General features: G+C 37.0%; 3 protein-coding genes across 3 annotated transcripts; all 3 read left to right on the top strand.

Moving 5' to 3' along the window:
* The first annotated feature begins 1,617 nt into the window (after positions 1-1,617).
* On the top strand, positions 1,618-4,503 carry LOC113024264 (ecto-ADP-ribosyltransferase 5-like). The gene is made up of 5 exons (XM_026171167.2): positions 1,618-1,848; positions 2,006-2,101; positions 2,199-2,917; positions 3,372-3,419; positions 3,513-4,503. Exons 2-5 carry the CDS (start codon positions 2,042-2,044, stop codon positions 3,589-3,591), a joined length of 906 nt encoding a protein of 301 aa, XP_026026952.2. The 5' UTR covers positions 1,618-1,848; positions 2,006-2,041; the 3' UTR covers positions 3,592-4,503.
* Positions 4,504-5,776: 1,273 nt separating this feature from the next.
* On the top strand, positions 5,777-9,656 carry LOC113024261 (NAD(P)(+)--arginine ADP-ribosyltransferase 2-like). The gene is made up of 6 exons (XM_026171161.2): positions 5,777-6,649; positions 6,764-6,862; positions 6,986-7,704; positions 8,561-8,608; positions 8,690-8,719; positions 8,842-9,656. Exons 2-6 carry the CDS (start codon positions 6,800-6,802, stop codon positions 8,918-8,920), a joined length of 939 nt encoding a protein of 312 aa, XP_026026946.2. The 5' UTR covers positions 5,777-6,649; positions 6,764-6,799; the 3' UTR covers positions 8,921-9,656.
* A 1,082-nt stretch (positions 9,657-10,738) lies between these two features.
* LOC113024259 (ecto-ADP-ribosyltransferase 5-like) lies at positions 10,739-14,594 on the top strand. Its single transcript, XM_026171158.2, has 8 exons — positions 10,739-11,218; positions 12,008-12,084; positions 12,178-12,896; positions 13,174-13,221; positions 13,304-13,351; positions 13,452-13,499; positions 13,612-13,659; positions 13,758-14,594. Exons 2-8 carry the CDS (start codon positions 12,025-12,027, stop codon positions 13,834-13,836), a joined length of 1,050 nt encoding a protein of 349 aa, XP_026026943.2. The 5' UTR covers positions 10,739-11,218; positions 12,008-12,024; the 3' UTR covers positions 13,837-14,594.
* The last annotated feature ends 240 nt before the right edge of the window (positions 14,595-14,834 follow it).

Raw genomic sequence — 14,834 nt, 5'->3', positions numbered from 1 at the left:
TCTGTATGTATTATTGTAGGGTCTAACTTACAATATAAATCATCTTGAGGTGGCTGTTGTTGTGATTCGGCGCTGTATAAAATTGAATTGAAAAACATTGCCTGCTCTAACAAATCTTGATTTCTGGTGCAACATTTGGATGCTAGGGTCAGAATTGGATATAAAACATCCATCCTTGTGTCAGGATGCAGGACCTGCACGACTTGATGGATGAATGAATTCTGCTCTCTACCAAAAAATTCTGAAGAAGCATGACCGGCCATCAGTTTATGCCCTGACGTTCAAGAGCTCAGGTTATGCAGCAGTGCAATGATTGGAAACATACTAGCAAGTCCATCTCTGAATGGCTCATCAAAACAGGGTTTGGAGTGGCCAAGTCAATATCTGGACTTGAAATAAGCCGAGACACTTTGGAACGTCCTAAAAAGTCTGTTCATGATTTGAAATTGTCAAATGTGACTGAATTAAAACAATTTTGCAAAAAAGAGTGGGATAAAATTGATCCATAAAGATGTGAAGGCCTCATTGCCAAATGCTTGTGTGCAGCTCTTGCTGCCAGGGGTGTCACAACCAGTTATTAGCTTTAGGGAGCAATAACCTTTTTTACACAGTAGGCTGGATAACTTTGCTTTTCTTTTCTTTTATATGGAATCATTGTTTCAAAACAAAACCACCATTAAATGCAAAACCCCCAGACTGAGAAACGGCTTCATTCCAGAAGCTGTGAGACATCTCAATACATAATGGACAAGAAACTGCTACTGTGGTGTAATCACTACAGATACTTTGCTGCTAAAATACTTATACCTACACTTCTATACTTTATACTGTTACTCAGGTTGTTGCACTTTACTTAATTTGTATTATTCTATTACTTATCTGTATTATTTATTACTTATTTGTATTATTTTATTACTATTTGGTACTATTTTATTACCTGTCATTCTGTTGTTTTTATGGAAAACCTGTGGAAAACCTGTGGGTATGTAATTTCGTTCCATCTCATGTAAACATGCGATGAGAATGACAATAAAGCTTCCTTGAATCCTTGAAAACAGAATTGTTAAAAGTTATTTGATGATCTGAAACATGTAAGTGTGGGAAAAAGACACACACACACAGAAGAAAAACTCAGGAAAGGGAAGATACTTTTTCACAGCGCTGTGGCGATTTCTCTGGTTATAAAACAAATCTGAACAAGGTTACAGGAACTCAGTGGATAAAGCAGGATGACTGGATATCAGGTATTCCAGTGAGAAGTTACTTCCTAACACAGGAAAGACTAAAGAACTGCATAGTAAGATAATGTATTTCATTTCTGTCCCGATTCTTTTATGATGGGCTGAGAATAAACAACAAATACTCAGAGCAGGTCCGGTCAACAACAATTATTTATTAAGCACATATATGTGGTAGATCCACACGACACCACCCAAAGCGCAGTCCGGTAGATCTCAAATTGGAAGCACACAGGCTTCACTATTTTAAAGGGCTGAACACGCACTGTCTGCATAAGCAAAGTATGTTATCATGCAACAGTGACAGTTAACTTCATCCCCCTCTAAGGCAGTAATGTTCACACCCACTTACAGTCTCAACGCTCTTTCACTCTGTTTTGTTTCCTGTTGCTCTCGTTATGAGGCCCATGATCATGAGTTTCACATCCTGTTCAAACTTTACCGTATGCAGTTACAAGCAATTTATTAACTTCTGGATTACTATGACACTTACTGCTGCATAATATATATTTTCCAAATTTCCTGGAGCCTGCTGTGCTTGTGGCTTCCCTGCAGTTTGTTGCACCCTTTTTTGTGAGGTGCTAAGGCAAGTTTACTCTCCTTGTTTCAGGTATGTGCCTTTCAGCCTTTTCAACATTAACACTTTGAAGTTGTCATATTCAAAGGAAACTAAACAAATAATTGATCATTCACATCTTGTCAGTTCCATGTTTCTGGACTGTGTAAAGTGTTAAAGAACTTTTTTCTATCCGCATTTGATCCTGCAGTGGTTTCTTGCAGTCTGTAGACGAAGAGGCAGAAAAATGGGGCAGAAAAGAAGAATGCTTCTTGCTGCAATAATTTTTATAGCTGTCTATTACAAAGTAAGAATCATAATTCAAACAAATATTAGAAGGTTAAAAAATTATACATTTAAAAATGTCTTTTTAAATGTCTTTTTAAATGTGATATATCAATTAGGTGACCGCGAAGGAAACAAGACTACTGGATGTCCAAAAGACCACAAATGTTGTGGATGATCTGTACTATGGATGCCGTGAAGAGGCCATGAAGAAGTTCATCGAGTCAGATGTGTTAAAACAAGAACTAAATAACAGTGAAGGATTTCAGAAAGCGTGGAATAAAAGTATTGAGTGTTCAAAGCAGATCCCTCAAGGACGAAAAGAGCATAGTGCTGCACTTTCAGTCTATATTAATGAGGATAAATCGTTCATACAAACACTGAACAAAGCAATAGAGACAATGGGTGGAAATGTTAGCATCTATGAAGACCACTTCAACCTCAAGTCTCTTCATTTCCTGCTGATGGACTCCATGAGGCTGCTGAAGCCAAAGGAGTGCAAGAACTTTTATGTTTTTCAAGATGGTAAAAACCAACCACAGAAAGGCTCCACAGTGAGATTTACAAGTTTCACTTTAGCTTATTCAGACTATGAAGAGCTAAAGAGACCTAAACATGTCAATGAGAGTACTATTTTACATCTCACTTCTTGCTTCTTTGTCAACCTGAAAGACTATGTGTGCGGTCAAGAACAGGATGAAATACTCTTATCTCCAGCAGAAGTTTTCACTGTGGAACAAGTGAAAACAAAAACTACATCGGATGGTGACGAATACCTTGAGATTGATTTGAAACAGTCGGGACTGAAAAGCTCACACAACTGTTACATCTTTTCACGGTAAGATTCATATTCTCTCAAGTAAAGTGAATTTTTTTTTATTAGTTCTACAGAAATTAAACTTAGAACTACAAATGTATCTTTCAGTGTGATGTTAAATATATAAATATGTTTTTTATGTATTTGAAAAAAAAAAGTTCTAGTTGCATATACTAAAATACTTAAGCCCCATAAATCAAAAGAGGGAAATATTGGTGTCTGAAACAGTCTGTTACTCTGTTATAACTTAGTGGTTGTTATTGCTGTAAGTACACAGTAATAACTGGGGAATACTCAGCTTATCAAAGCTTTTATAAACTCTGATGTAAAATTAAGTGATGTGAAAAGTAGCAAAAAGAGGATTTTAAAATGTGAGGATTGCTCTCCACATCTCCACTGGGGTTGAGTGTGGTTTAAATAAAACCACGTGTCAGTAGATTTTACTTAAAGTATTTTCTCTCCTTTATCAATCCAGGATGTCAGTAGGTCAGGAGACTACCACAGCTGTTGCAGAGCGAGACAGGTAAACTATTATTATTAATGATTATTTTTGTAATAATAATAATAATAATAATAATAATAATAATAATAATATGCTTTTTTCCCATGTCTTCAGGTCTCCTCCAGCTGTTGTCGCCACCCTGTGGCTTGTATCAGTGCTTGCAGCCTTATCTTCTGTTTCTTTAGCTGTTTAGCAAAAACAGTTATCATTCAGAGTTTTCTGGGTTTTATAATCTGCAATATTGCTTTGATTATTCATACACCTTTTTTTAGGTCTTTATTTGGCAGATTGTGGTGAATTGCAGTATTGCAGTATTGTGTCAAAATATAGTCAAATACAGTTTTCTGCTTCTGTCATATATTATGAATTATAAACTCAGTTTTTATTTTCTTTATGCACGCTAGAAAAATGTACAGCATACTTGAAATATATATACAGTATGTGTTTATTATTTCTTGTTAGGGTTTGCATGCCTTTAAAATGATTATAGGAAATGAGTGATGGGAATGAAAAAAGCCGATATGTGTCGATAAGGTCAGAATAAAGGGTTGGTACAGTTGCTTCTGGTGTACCTCCAAGTATTCAACAATGGAAATACAATAATTCTTTAATGCAATTCTGGAAAATGATTGTATATTATATTTAATATATGTATATTACAACATAAACGACTTTCAGGAAAACTTTAATGTATGATTCACAGGACTAAACTAAATACGCCCTTACTGATTAGGGTAAGTGGCATTCAGTAGTGATGTGCGATACCACTGATTTTCTTTCCGACCCGATACCAAGTATAATTCAGGGTGGTATCGGCGATACTGATCCGATACCGATACTCTGTACAAAAACTTTTTTTTTTACTGTATCTTTTATTGTATCTCAAATTATAGCTTCATAATGATTACAGGACGTCAGATTACTTGTTCTTATCACTTAATAATGCAGAATTATCATACAGAAAACTGTATGATGCTTGCAAAGTACTGAAGTTAGTGTCAGCAGCATAATGCGGTTATTTCTGTCCTGGATGCAGTTTTGCACTTTGCCATTTATCTTGTCTTTTTGTGCAATAAAAATAAATTAAATGTCCATGTCCACACTAGACGGTGTTACTTTTTTCTTCCTCTGACACGTGAACTGATATCGGTTGATTGTAGTGCGAGCGCAAGAACCAATAAGCCTGATCGATAGGCAGGTGAACAATTCCAAGGAATTGGACTACTGGGAACCAGTTTTCTAGAAGAACTGGTTCTCGATTTCCATCCCTAATTAAGACAGTAATATTGACAGAAAATTGTACTTGCCATAGCTTTTTTGATTTATTAGACAATTTGGATTAATTGGTAGGGTCATTCTTGCTTTTTTTTTGATAATTAATTACTTGCTAATTAAATATCGATTGATGCCAACCACCCAGCCAGACATCACTTAACCGAGAGAATCTAGGCTAACACGAAACCTGTGCATGTTTGATTCTTGAGCAGGTTGTGAACATTTCTGTGGACGTCATTGAAAAACATGCAACAAAGAAGCTGCTGAACTGAATAAAAGACAATGCTCGGATATTGTGAGACTTCCTGAGCCTGACAGGAAGCCAGACCTCATTCTTTTTCATTTAACACTGCAGGATGTGTTTGTCCTGTCTTCTTCTCTGCAATGGTGGACCACAGCTCTGGTCACTGACTGTAGTGTGGCTGTTTAAACATATTTCACTAAACCACTGTGTCAACTTTCTGTTTTATAAAGATTTGAGGGTTTGCTTAAGACCTTTGCAACTGCACTTCCTCTCTCTCTCTCTCTCTCTCTCTCTCTCTCCAGTAGATGGGAAGAAAACAGAGTATGCAAACCCAATACTAAAAACAGAATCTCCTTGGTTTAAAAAAATAGAAATCAGGAAGGCAGTAAATGCATAGCACCATATATCTGTTGCAGAAGGTGCAACCTGAAAGGCAGAGGAGACTGGAAGGTGGTGTCGGGGGAGAATGTGGCTAGGCTGTGGATGGTAGGCTGTCACATGGCTTTAGAAATCAAGAAATGGAAACAAGTGAAGGCTGAGCCAAGGATTAAATGGTGAATGTTGAGGAAGTAAGAATGTCACACAGAGTTCATGAAGGAGTTGCGACAGCCTCTGAGGAGTAGCGAAGAGTTAGCAGATGACAGCTGCAGGGCTGAGGGAAACTGGCAGCAAGATGTTTGGTGCTCTACAAAGAAAAATATTCAAAGAACAAAGGTTAACAAAGAAAAAGCGGGATAGTGAGGGAGATGAAGAAAGTAGACAGGAGTACTGGGAAACTAGGTGTAGAGCAAAGATGGCAGACAATGGCAAAGGTTGTATTCAGTGTTGGGGTCATTACTCAAAATAGTAATCTATTATACAACATGAGTTAGTGAAATCATACTTCAGAATCAGTTTTAGTAGCAAGGAAGTTATTGCTCTTTTAACGCGTAAACACAGTGTGGTAATGAGTATAAGGGCATCCAGGAAATTGTGCAATGAACAGATGCAAGAATACTGATGTTTACACCCTTGTGCAATAAGGACGATGTATGTTGTATCTGAATACACAATAACACAGCTGATCAAGTTGTTTCACTAACTGATCTACACAAGGAAATTTGTTGAGGGTATAGGAATTGTGTCAGTTGTTTGAATTGAAACAATAACTGTAATCTGCCCATTTCAACTTTAATCTCAAAATGAACTTTTTTTTAAATGTGCTGCTCTTACTCCTTCCTACATTACGTACATAAAGTTAAGGTGCACCCCAGTGTGGACAGCAGTTCTGTTATACAACAGCTTGTTTTCATACAGTTTCATTCCTGTAACTTTAATATGCCCTCATTTGTCCAAGTAGGGCTGCTAGAGTCTCTTGTTTACTTTAGATAAAATCTGCATGGAACAAGGACTGTGGTATTTGGTCCCATCAGTTATACTGAAATAATGTGAGAACAGGGATGTAAAGGCAATTTGGTGCTTTGGTTGGGCTTAAAAGAGCTAAGTTATGTAGACATTACTTGACAAATCTAAACAAGGTTACAGAAACTCAGTAGCTCCAGAAGGACAAGTAACAGGAAAAATCAGTGGAAAACAAATCCCCCGGTGCCATGTTACTTCCTCCACAGGAAAGACTAAGAAGTTCTATGGTAAGATAACTTGCTTCACTTCTCCAGACCCTATTGGGTGTCCCGGCTGTTTGATGGACCCTTTGCTGTGAGTTGCTAGCACAAGTTTACTTTCCTTGCTTCTGGTAAGTGCCTTTTAGGTTTTTTTAGTCTTCTACTTATATATTTTTTCCACATCAAAGTTTCTGGACCATGTAAAGTGTTAAAGAACTTTTTTCTATCCACATGTGATCCTGCAGTGCTTTCTTTCAGTCTGTAGAAGAAGAGGAAAAAAAATGGAGTACAAAAAAAGAGTGCTTCTTGCTACAATATTTTTTTTCACAGCTGTCTGCTACAAAGTAAGAATTATGTTTCATACAAACAAATATAAGAAGATTTGAAAAATTATCCTCCTAAAAATGCTTTTAAAAATGATATATCTCTATTAATGTGTTTTTAAATGTGATAAATCTCAATTAAAGGTGACAGCACAGGAAACAAGGCTACTGGATTTTCTAAATAGCACAAATGTTGTAGATGACCAGTACAAAGGATGTCGTGAAGAGGCCATGAAGAAGTTCATCAAGTCAGATGTGTTAAAACGAGAACTAAATAACAGTGAAGGATTTCAGAAAGCGTGGAATAAAAGTAACGAGTGTTCAAAGCAGATCCCTCAAGGACGAAAAGAGCATACTGCTGCACTTTCAGTCTATCTTAAAGCGGATAAATTGTTCATACAAACACTGAACAAAGCAATAGAGACAATGGGTGGAAATGTTAGCATCTATGAAGACCACTTCAACTTCAAGTCTCTTCATTTCCTGCTGATGGACTCCATGAGGCTGCTGAAGCCAAAGGAGTGCAAGAACGTTTATGTTTTTCAAGATGGTCAAAACCAACCACAGAAAGGCTCCACAGTGAGATTTACAAGTTTCACTTTAGCTTATTCAGACTATGAAGAGCTAAAGAGACTTGAAGATGTCAATGAGAATACTATTTTACATCTCACTTCATGCTTCTTTGTCAACCTGAAAGACTATGTGTGCGGTCAAGAACAGGATGAAATACTCTTATCTCCAGCAGAAGTTTTCACTGTGGAACAAGTGGAAACAAAAACTACATCGGATGGTGACGAATACCTTGAGATTGTTTTGAAACAGTCAGGACTGCAAAGCTCACACAACTGTTACATGTTTTCACGGTAAGATTCATATTCTCTCAATTAAAGTGAAATATTTTTCTATTAAACTTGGAACTGCAAAGTTAACTTTTAATGTGATGTTTATCATGTGAGTGTTAACATATTCGAAGGAGATACAAACATTTTACGTAGTCTAAGTGCATATAATAAAAATATGATAAAAATACTTCATAAGCCCCATACATTCTGTATTTCTATATAACATATATATATTAGGGGCGCAACGATACTCCTATCGATATTGAACCGTTCGATACAGTGCTTTCGGTTCAGTGCGCATATGTATCGAACAATACAACATTTTTTATTTATTTCATCAACTTTTCTTCTGACGATGCTGTCTGTGTTGAGCGCTCAGTGGATCTGCGTTCGACTACTCCGCCTAGGCTGCACTGTCGAGCGCAGATCCACTGAGCGCAGCGCAAGCTAGCAAGACAGAAGCTAAGCTCGTTGCAACATGGCAACTTCCTCAATGCTACCCGAAATTGAACCTCCCCCACCCTCATTCAGATCTGGCGTTTGGAACTATCTTGGTTTTCATGTGAAGTGAACTGAACCGTGAACTTTGTGTATCGTTGCACCCCTAATATATATATATAATATAACAAAAATATTAGTAACACATATTTATTTATCTCAATAAATGTGCATACACCTAAACAATGAAAACTACTAAGAAAACTCATAGGTGTTGTCAGGAAAGCATGAAGTGAGTGGAAGTAGCATGAAAAGTGGCAAAAACGGGATTTTAAAAGTGAGGTTTATCTCTCCACATGTCCAGTGTTGAGGTTGGGTGTGGTTTGAAAATGTGTCAGCACATTTACTTCAATTACTGTTTTTGGCTTATCCAATTCAGCACTTCAAGAGGGCATGAGACTACCACAGCTGTCATAGAGCGATCCAGGTGACTATTATTGCTATTTTTATTGTTATCATTACTATTATTATTATTATCCGTTAATTTATTTCGTCTTTTCTAATTCAGTGTTCCAGGAGTTGTCACAGACCGAAACAGGTAAATTATTATTATTATTATTATTATTATTACAACAAACAACAACAACAACAACAACAACAACAACAACAACAACAACAGTAATCTCTTCCTGTCTCTCTGCGTTGTTTCCATGTCTTCAGGTCTCCTCCAGCTGTTGTCTCCACCCTGTGGCTTGTATCAGTGCTTGCGGCCTTATCTTTGTTTTCTTTAGCTGTTTAGCAAAAACAGTTTTCATTCAGAGTTTCAGAGTTTTATCATCTACAGTATTGCTGTGATTCTTCATACAATTGTTTTACATGTTATCTGACTGATTGTGTTGAATTAGTTGTCTTAGCAGCAATTTTCTGTTTCTGTCATATGTTATGAATTATAGACTTCATGACTTCAGAATATTTGATAAAGATTTTAAAGGGATGCAGAAAATTGGTGTAAAACACAGTGGGTTCAAATTTCAGGCTCATGTGCAGCTGCTGTCAAGACCAACTAGAAATAATCTGCAATCATGAGATGCTTTTATTTGTTCTTATGGTCACATAGATCGATAGATATATATTGATAGGTTTTATAGACTTTATTAAGCCTGCACAGTTCATTTGTTCTAGCGGCACAGGGGTCAGCAAGAAAAAAGGTGAATTTGATATAGATTAGAAAAGAAATAAGAAAAAATGTATACAGATTAAAAAAACAACAAAATACTATAGAAAAGTGTATGTTACTGTAGTAAAATACACTGCAAGACATGTCACAGAGATTATGTTATATGTATATAAAGTGCAGTGGGACCGATAACATATACACGTATGTATTTTAGTAGGTATCTGTGATGTGTGCGCATTGTACTGTCTGACTGATTTGAAGGACTTACGACAGCGCTCTGTCCTAAACAGTCGCTGATGCTCTTCCTGCCAAACTGCTTCTGTTTCCCTGTCAAATAAACAACATGCAAAATATAAAAGGCTTTGCAATGAATTTAGCCTGATCACACAAACATTTTACCCACAAATATGTTTTTTTCCCCTTCTTACATCATGTCATTTCATCTGCTCAGTCATCCCGGGGAATATTGTTTTTCTTTTTATTGATTTATTGATTTATTTCTTTTTTGTATTGTTTGATTTTTATTGTTACATTTGTATGTTTTTTTAGTGCTCACACCTGTGGAGTTTATGGCCATGAAGGACACTGGCATCAGACAATTAGGACAGGCCTCTTTCAGCCAGAGGACTAAAAGGGGTTTGGTGGGAGGGATGAGAGACAAAGGGAGCTGCTGGAGAGAGAGTGGAGAGGCAGGGCAGGCTATGCCTGTGTCCCAGCCTTTGTAATGCTATAGACGGAAGTTTGAAACAGCTGGCAGTTCCAGCGAGTACTGCTCCACTAAAGTAAATCAAGTGACTGTCAGTTGTTTTCCAAGGTTGGGGGTGCAGCACTTGGCGAGGTGGCAAGTAGAGTGGTGTGTTTCTACTGTACATGAGCACTCAAAACACTTTAAAGAACAGGCTTCATGGAAATATGAAGGATGTTGTTTCCACAGAAATATAAGTATATGATTTTTTACGAATGCCTTGAATCTTCCCAGTAGTACCCACTTCCTCATACTCAAGCTGAAAAGTTTTGAAATAAAAAGTACCGTCACACAAGTTCACTGGAAACCTACGTTAGGAGGCACGTTTCCTCCAAGCTGAATCAGGGCATGATTCAACATTTCCAAGTTTCCCAAAAATGAGAACTTCAAAAGTGGATAGATCATGACATCTCTCAATATGAAAGTGTTGTCAGCTGAGTTAATTTGTTACTGCCTAGTGTGGTGAACTGTTCTGTGAGACCAGATTATTCACATTGTTTGGTGACTTTTCATTCCTTAAATTTTAAGATACCCAGATTTTCCAACTACGATGCGTCCGGTTAACTTTAGTAAAGAGAAGCACTGAGGTATTTGAAATGGTAAATGGCCTATATTTGTATAGCGCTTTTACTAGTCCCCCCTAGAGACCCCAAAGCGCTTTACACATCTAGTCATCCACCCATTCACACACACATTCACACACTGGTGGAGGCAGCTACAGTTGTAGCCAGAGCTGCCCTGGGGCAGACTGACAGAAGCGAGGCTGCCATATCGCACCATCGGCCCTTCTGGCCAACACCAGGCGGTAGGTGAAGTGTCTTGCCAAGGACACAACGACTGATACTGTCCAAGCTGGGGCTCGAACCGGCAACCTTCTGACTCCCAACTCTTGAGCCACGATCATACTAAATAAATACATACATAAATCATGTTAGAACAGAGATACAAGGATAAGTTATCTCTGGGCTGGGCTTAAAATGGGCTTAATGATGTAAGTATTACTCATCATTGTGCAACAAATCTGAGCAAGCTTTCGAGAACTAGACTAAGACTAAGGAGTTCATTGTAAAATATCTTGTTTCACTTCCCAGAGACTGTTGTTCTCATTGCTTCCCAGCAGTTTAATCGACTCTTTTCGCTAAGTTGTTAATACAAGTTCAATCTCCTTGCTTCAGGTATGTACCTTTTGGTCTTTTCAACATTTAAATTTTTTAACTTGCCAAATTCCAAGAAGTAGAAAAGATAATTGTTATTTTAAATCTTGCCAGATTCAAATTTCAATGTCAATGTTAATTTTAATGTTATTTATATGGCATATTTCTATAGCAAAATCAATAAAGACAATACAATATATTATATATGCAAACAATTACAATATTATGTGACTAAAAACAAACTGAAATAAAGAGACCACAACATAAAAAACCCTTGATAAGACTCAACATGAACTTAGATTCAAAGCCAAGGTAAAAAAATGTGGTTTTAAGACAGGATTTAAAGACTACATAGACTCTGCAGTAGGAATATCAAATGACCTGTTATATGAGAGTCTAGTGGATTCAACTCTCTATGCTTAAATCGAGATCTCGGCTGCACTAAAACATCTGGGCAGATGATCTTGGTGCTCTTCTCGGATCATGTAAGTTTAGCAGTTTGGTTTAAAAGTTGGCACCATAACATTTGAAGATTTGAAAGCAAGTAAAAGAATCTTCAAATCAATATAAAAATGGACAAGCATCCAATGTAAACTTGCTAAAAACTGGAGTGACGTAATCGTCCCTTTAATATTGGTTAAATGACTTGCAGCAACATTTTGAATTTTGAATGCAATGGAGAGATGAGTGTTCAAGACCCAAATACAGAGAACTGTAGTATCCAGTCCAGACTTGGTGTATGTCCTTCGTATGTAAAATGTCACAGAGCTGTTTTTTGACTACATTTGATTCTGCACTGCTTTCTTTCAGCCTGTAGAAGACAAAAAATGGAGTGCAGAAGAAAAGTCCTTCTTGCTGCAATAATTTTCACAGTTGCCTGCAACAAAGTAAGAATTAAGTTTTGTACAAACAAATATTAGAAGGTTAAAACATTCTTCACTTAAAAATGTGTTTTTAAATGTGATAAATCTCAATTAAAGGTGACCGCACAGGAAACAAGGCTACTGGATTTTCTAAATAGCACAGATGTTGTAGATGACCAGTACAAAGGATGTCGTGAAGAGGCCATGAAGACGTTCATCGAGTCAGACTTGTTAAAACAAGAACTAAGCAGCAATGAAGGATTTCAGAAAGCGTGGAATAAAAGCATCGAGTGTTCAAAGAAGATTCCTGGAGGAAGAAAAGAGCATAGTGCTGCACTTTCAGCCTATTTTAGAGGAGACCGGCCTTTCATACTAACACTGAACAAAGCAATAGAGACAATGGGTGGAAATGTTAGCATCTATGAAAACCGCTTCAACTTCAAGTCTCTTCATTTCCTGCTGATGGACTCCATGAGGCTGCTGAAGCCAAAGGAGTGCAAGAACTTTTATGTTTTTCAAGATGGTCAAAACCAACCACAGAAAGGCTCCACAGTGAGATTTACAAGTTTCACTTTAGCTTATTCAGACTATGAAGAGCTAAAGAGTCTTGAAGATGTCAATGAGAATACTATTTTACATCTCACTTCTTGTTTCTTTGTCAACCTGAAAGACTATGTGTGCGGTCAAGAACAGGATGAAATACTCTTATCTCCAGCAGAAGTTTTCACTGTGGAACAAGTGGAAACAAAAACTACATCGGATGGTGACGAATACCTTGAGATAGATTTAAGCCACTCAGGACTGAACAGCTCACACAACTGTTACATCTTTCCACGGTAAGATTCATATTGTCTCAATTAAAGTGAAATTTTTTTTTATCTTACAAATATTAAACTTGAAACTGCAAAGTTAACTTTCAATGTAATGTTAAATATATAAATATGTTTTTTATGTTGGTTTTTATGGAGTAAGTACACAGTAATAACTGGGGGAAAAGTGGCAAAAACAGGGACGATACTTCTCCAGTGGAGTTGGGTGTGGTTTGAATAGTTTGGCCTGATAATGTGTCAGCACATTTTACTTAAAGTATTTTCTTCTGCTTATCCAATTCAGGAGGTCAGGAGGGCAAGAGACTACCACAGCTGTCACAGAGCAATTCAGGTAAACTACTATTATTATTGTTGTTGTTATTATTATGATTGCTGTTATTATCCGTTGATTTATTTCTTCTTTTCCAATGTAGTCTTCCAGGAGGGCAGAAAACTACCACAACTGTCACACAGCAAGTCAGGTAAATTATTATTATTATTATTATTATTATTATTATTATTATTATTATTATTATTATTATTATTATTATCAGTTGATTTATTTCGTCTTTTCTAATTCAGTGTTCCAGGAGTGCATGAGACTACCACAGTTGTCACAGACCGAAACAGGTAAATTATTATTATTATTATTATTATTATTATTATTATTATTATTATTATTATTATTATTATTATTATTATTATTATCATCAGTTGATTTATTTCGTCTTTTCTAATTCAGTGTTCCAGGAGTGCATGAGACTACCACAGTTGTCACAGACCGAAACAGGTAAATTATTATTATTATTATTATTATTATTACAACAAACAACAACAACAACAACAGTAATCTCTTCCTGTCTCTCTGCGTTGTTTCCATGTCTTCAGGTCTCCTCCAGCTGTTGTCTCCACCCTGTGGCTTGTATCAGTGCTTGCGGCCTTATCTTTGTTTTCTTTAGCTGTTTAGCAAAAACAGTTTTCATTCAGAGTTTCAGAGTTTTATCATCTACAATATTGCTGTGATTCTTCATACAATTGTTTTACATGTTATCTGACACACTGTGTTGAATTAGTTGTCTTAGCAGCAATTTTCTGCTTCTGTCATATGTTATGAATTATAGACTCCATGACTTCAGAATATTTGATAAAGATTTTAAAGGGATGCAGAATGTTAGTAAATGGCCTGTATTTGTATAGCGCTTTTTCTAGTCCCTAAGGACCCCAAAGCGCTTTACACGTTTAGTAATCCACCCATCCACACAAACATTCACACACTGGTGATGACAAGCTACATTGTAGCCAAAGCCGCCCTGCGCCCTGGGGCGCACTGACAGAGGCGAGGCTGCCGAACACTGGCGCCACCGGGCCCTCTGACCACCACCAGTAGGCAACGGGTGAAGTGTCTTGCCCACGGACACAACGACCGAGACTGTCCGAGCCGGTTAGTGTGAAATACACTGCGTTTCAGGCTCATGTGCAGCTACAGTCTTTAGTGTACAATTCAAAAACGAAAATACTATAGAAAAGTATTTTTTACTATATATGGTTTTTATTTTGCCTGTTTTTTTTTTTACTATATATGTTGCTACAGTAAACTACACTTGACTGACAGTTTGACTGATTTGAAGGACCTACAACAGCGCTCTGTCCTAAACAGTCGCTGATGCTCTTCCTGCCAAACTGCTTCTGTTTCCCTGTCAAATAAACAACATGCAAAATATAAAAGGCTTTGCAATGAATTTAATCTGATCACACAAACATTTTACCCACAAATATGTTTTTTTTTTTTCCTTTTTCTAATGTTACATTTAAAAATTCCAACAGATTCTCCAAACTAAATAACAGAATACATCACTGGTCCCGTAGCAGGGCGATAATTACTAACACTCATCACTAGACTTCACATTATTGGTATTAAAGATGATCTCTCTCTCACACACACACACACACACACACACACACACA

Source organism: Astatotilapia calliptera, chromosome 6, assembly GCF_964374335.1.
Source record: "Astatotilapia calliptera chromosome 6, fAstCal68.1, whole genome shotgun sequence".
Taxonomy (NCBI): domain Eukaryota; kingdom Metazoa; phylum Chordata; class Actinopteri; order Cichliformes; family Cichlidae; genus Astatotilapia; species Astatotilapia calliptera.
Note: the sequence above shows the minus strand (reverse complement) of the source record. Positions and strands in the feature narration are given on the sequence as shown.

Excerpts from the sequence above, each read along its gene's own strand:
- LOC113024264 (XM_026171167.2), top strand. The coding sequence starts at position 2,042 with ATGGGGCAGAAAAGAAGAATGCTTCTTGCTGCAATAATTTTTATAGCT. Across the intron at positions 2,102-2,198 it reads TTATAGCTGTCTATTACAAA|GTGACCGCGAAGGAAACAAG; the intron begins GTAAGAATCATA and ends TATATCAATTAG. Across the intron at positions 2,918-3,371 it reads AACTGTTACATCTTTTCACG|GATGTCAGTAGGTCAGGAGA; the intron begins GTAAGATTCATA and ends TTATCAATCCAG.
- LOC113024261 (XM_026171161.2), top strand. The coding sequence starts at position 6,800 with ATGGAGTACAAAAAAAGAGTGCTTCTTGCTACAATATTTTTTTTCACA. Across the intron at positions 7,705-8,560 it reads AACTGTTACATGTTTTCACG|CACTTCAAGAGGGCATGAGA; the intron begins GTAAGATTCATA and ends TATCCAATTCAG. Across the intron at positions 8,609-8,689 it reads GCTGTCATAGAGCGATCCAG|TGTTCCAGGAGTTGTCACAG; the intron begins GTGACTATTATT and ends TTTCTAATTCAG.
- LOC113024259 (XM_026171158.2), top strand. The coding sequence starts at position 12,025 with ATGGAGTGCAGAAGAAAAGTCCTTCTTGCTGCAATAATTTTCACAGTT. Across the intron at positions 12,085-12,177 it reads TCACAGTTGCCTGCAACAAA|GTGACCGCACAGGAAACAAG; the intron begins GTAAGAATTAAG and ends TCTCAATTAAAG. Across the intron at positions 13,222-13,303 it reads GCTGTCACAGAGCAATTCAG|TCTTCCAGGAGGGCAGAAAA; the intron begins GTAAACTACTAT and ends TTTCCAATGTAG.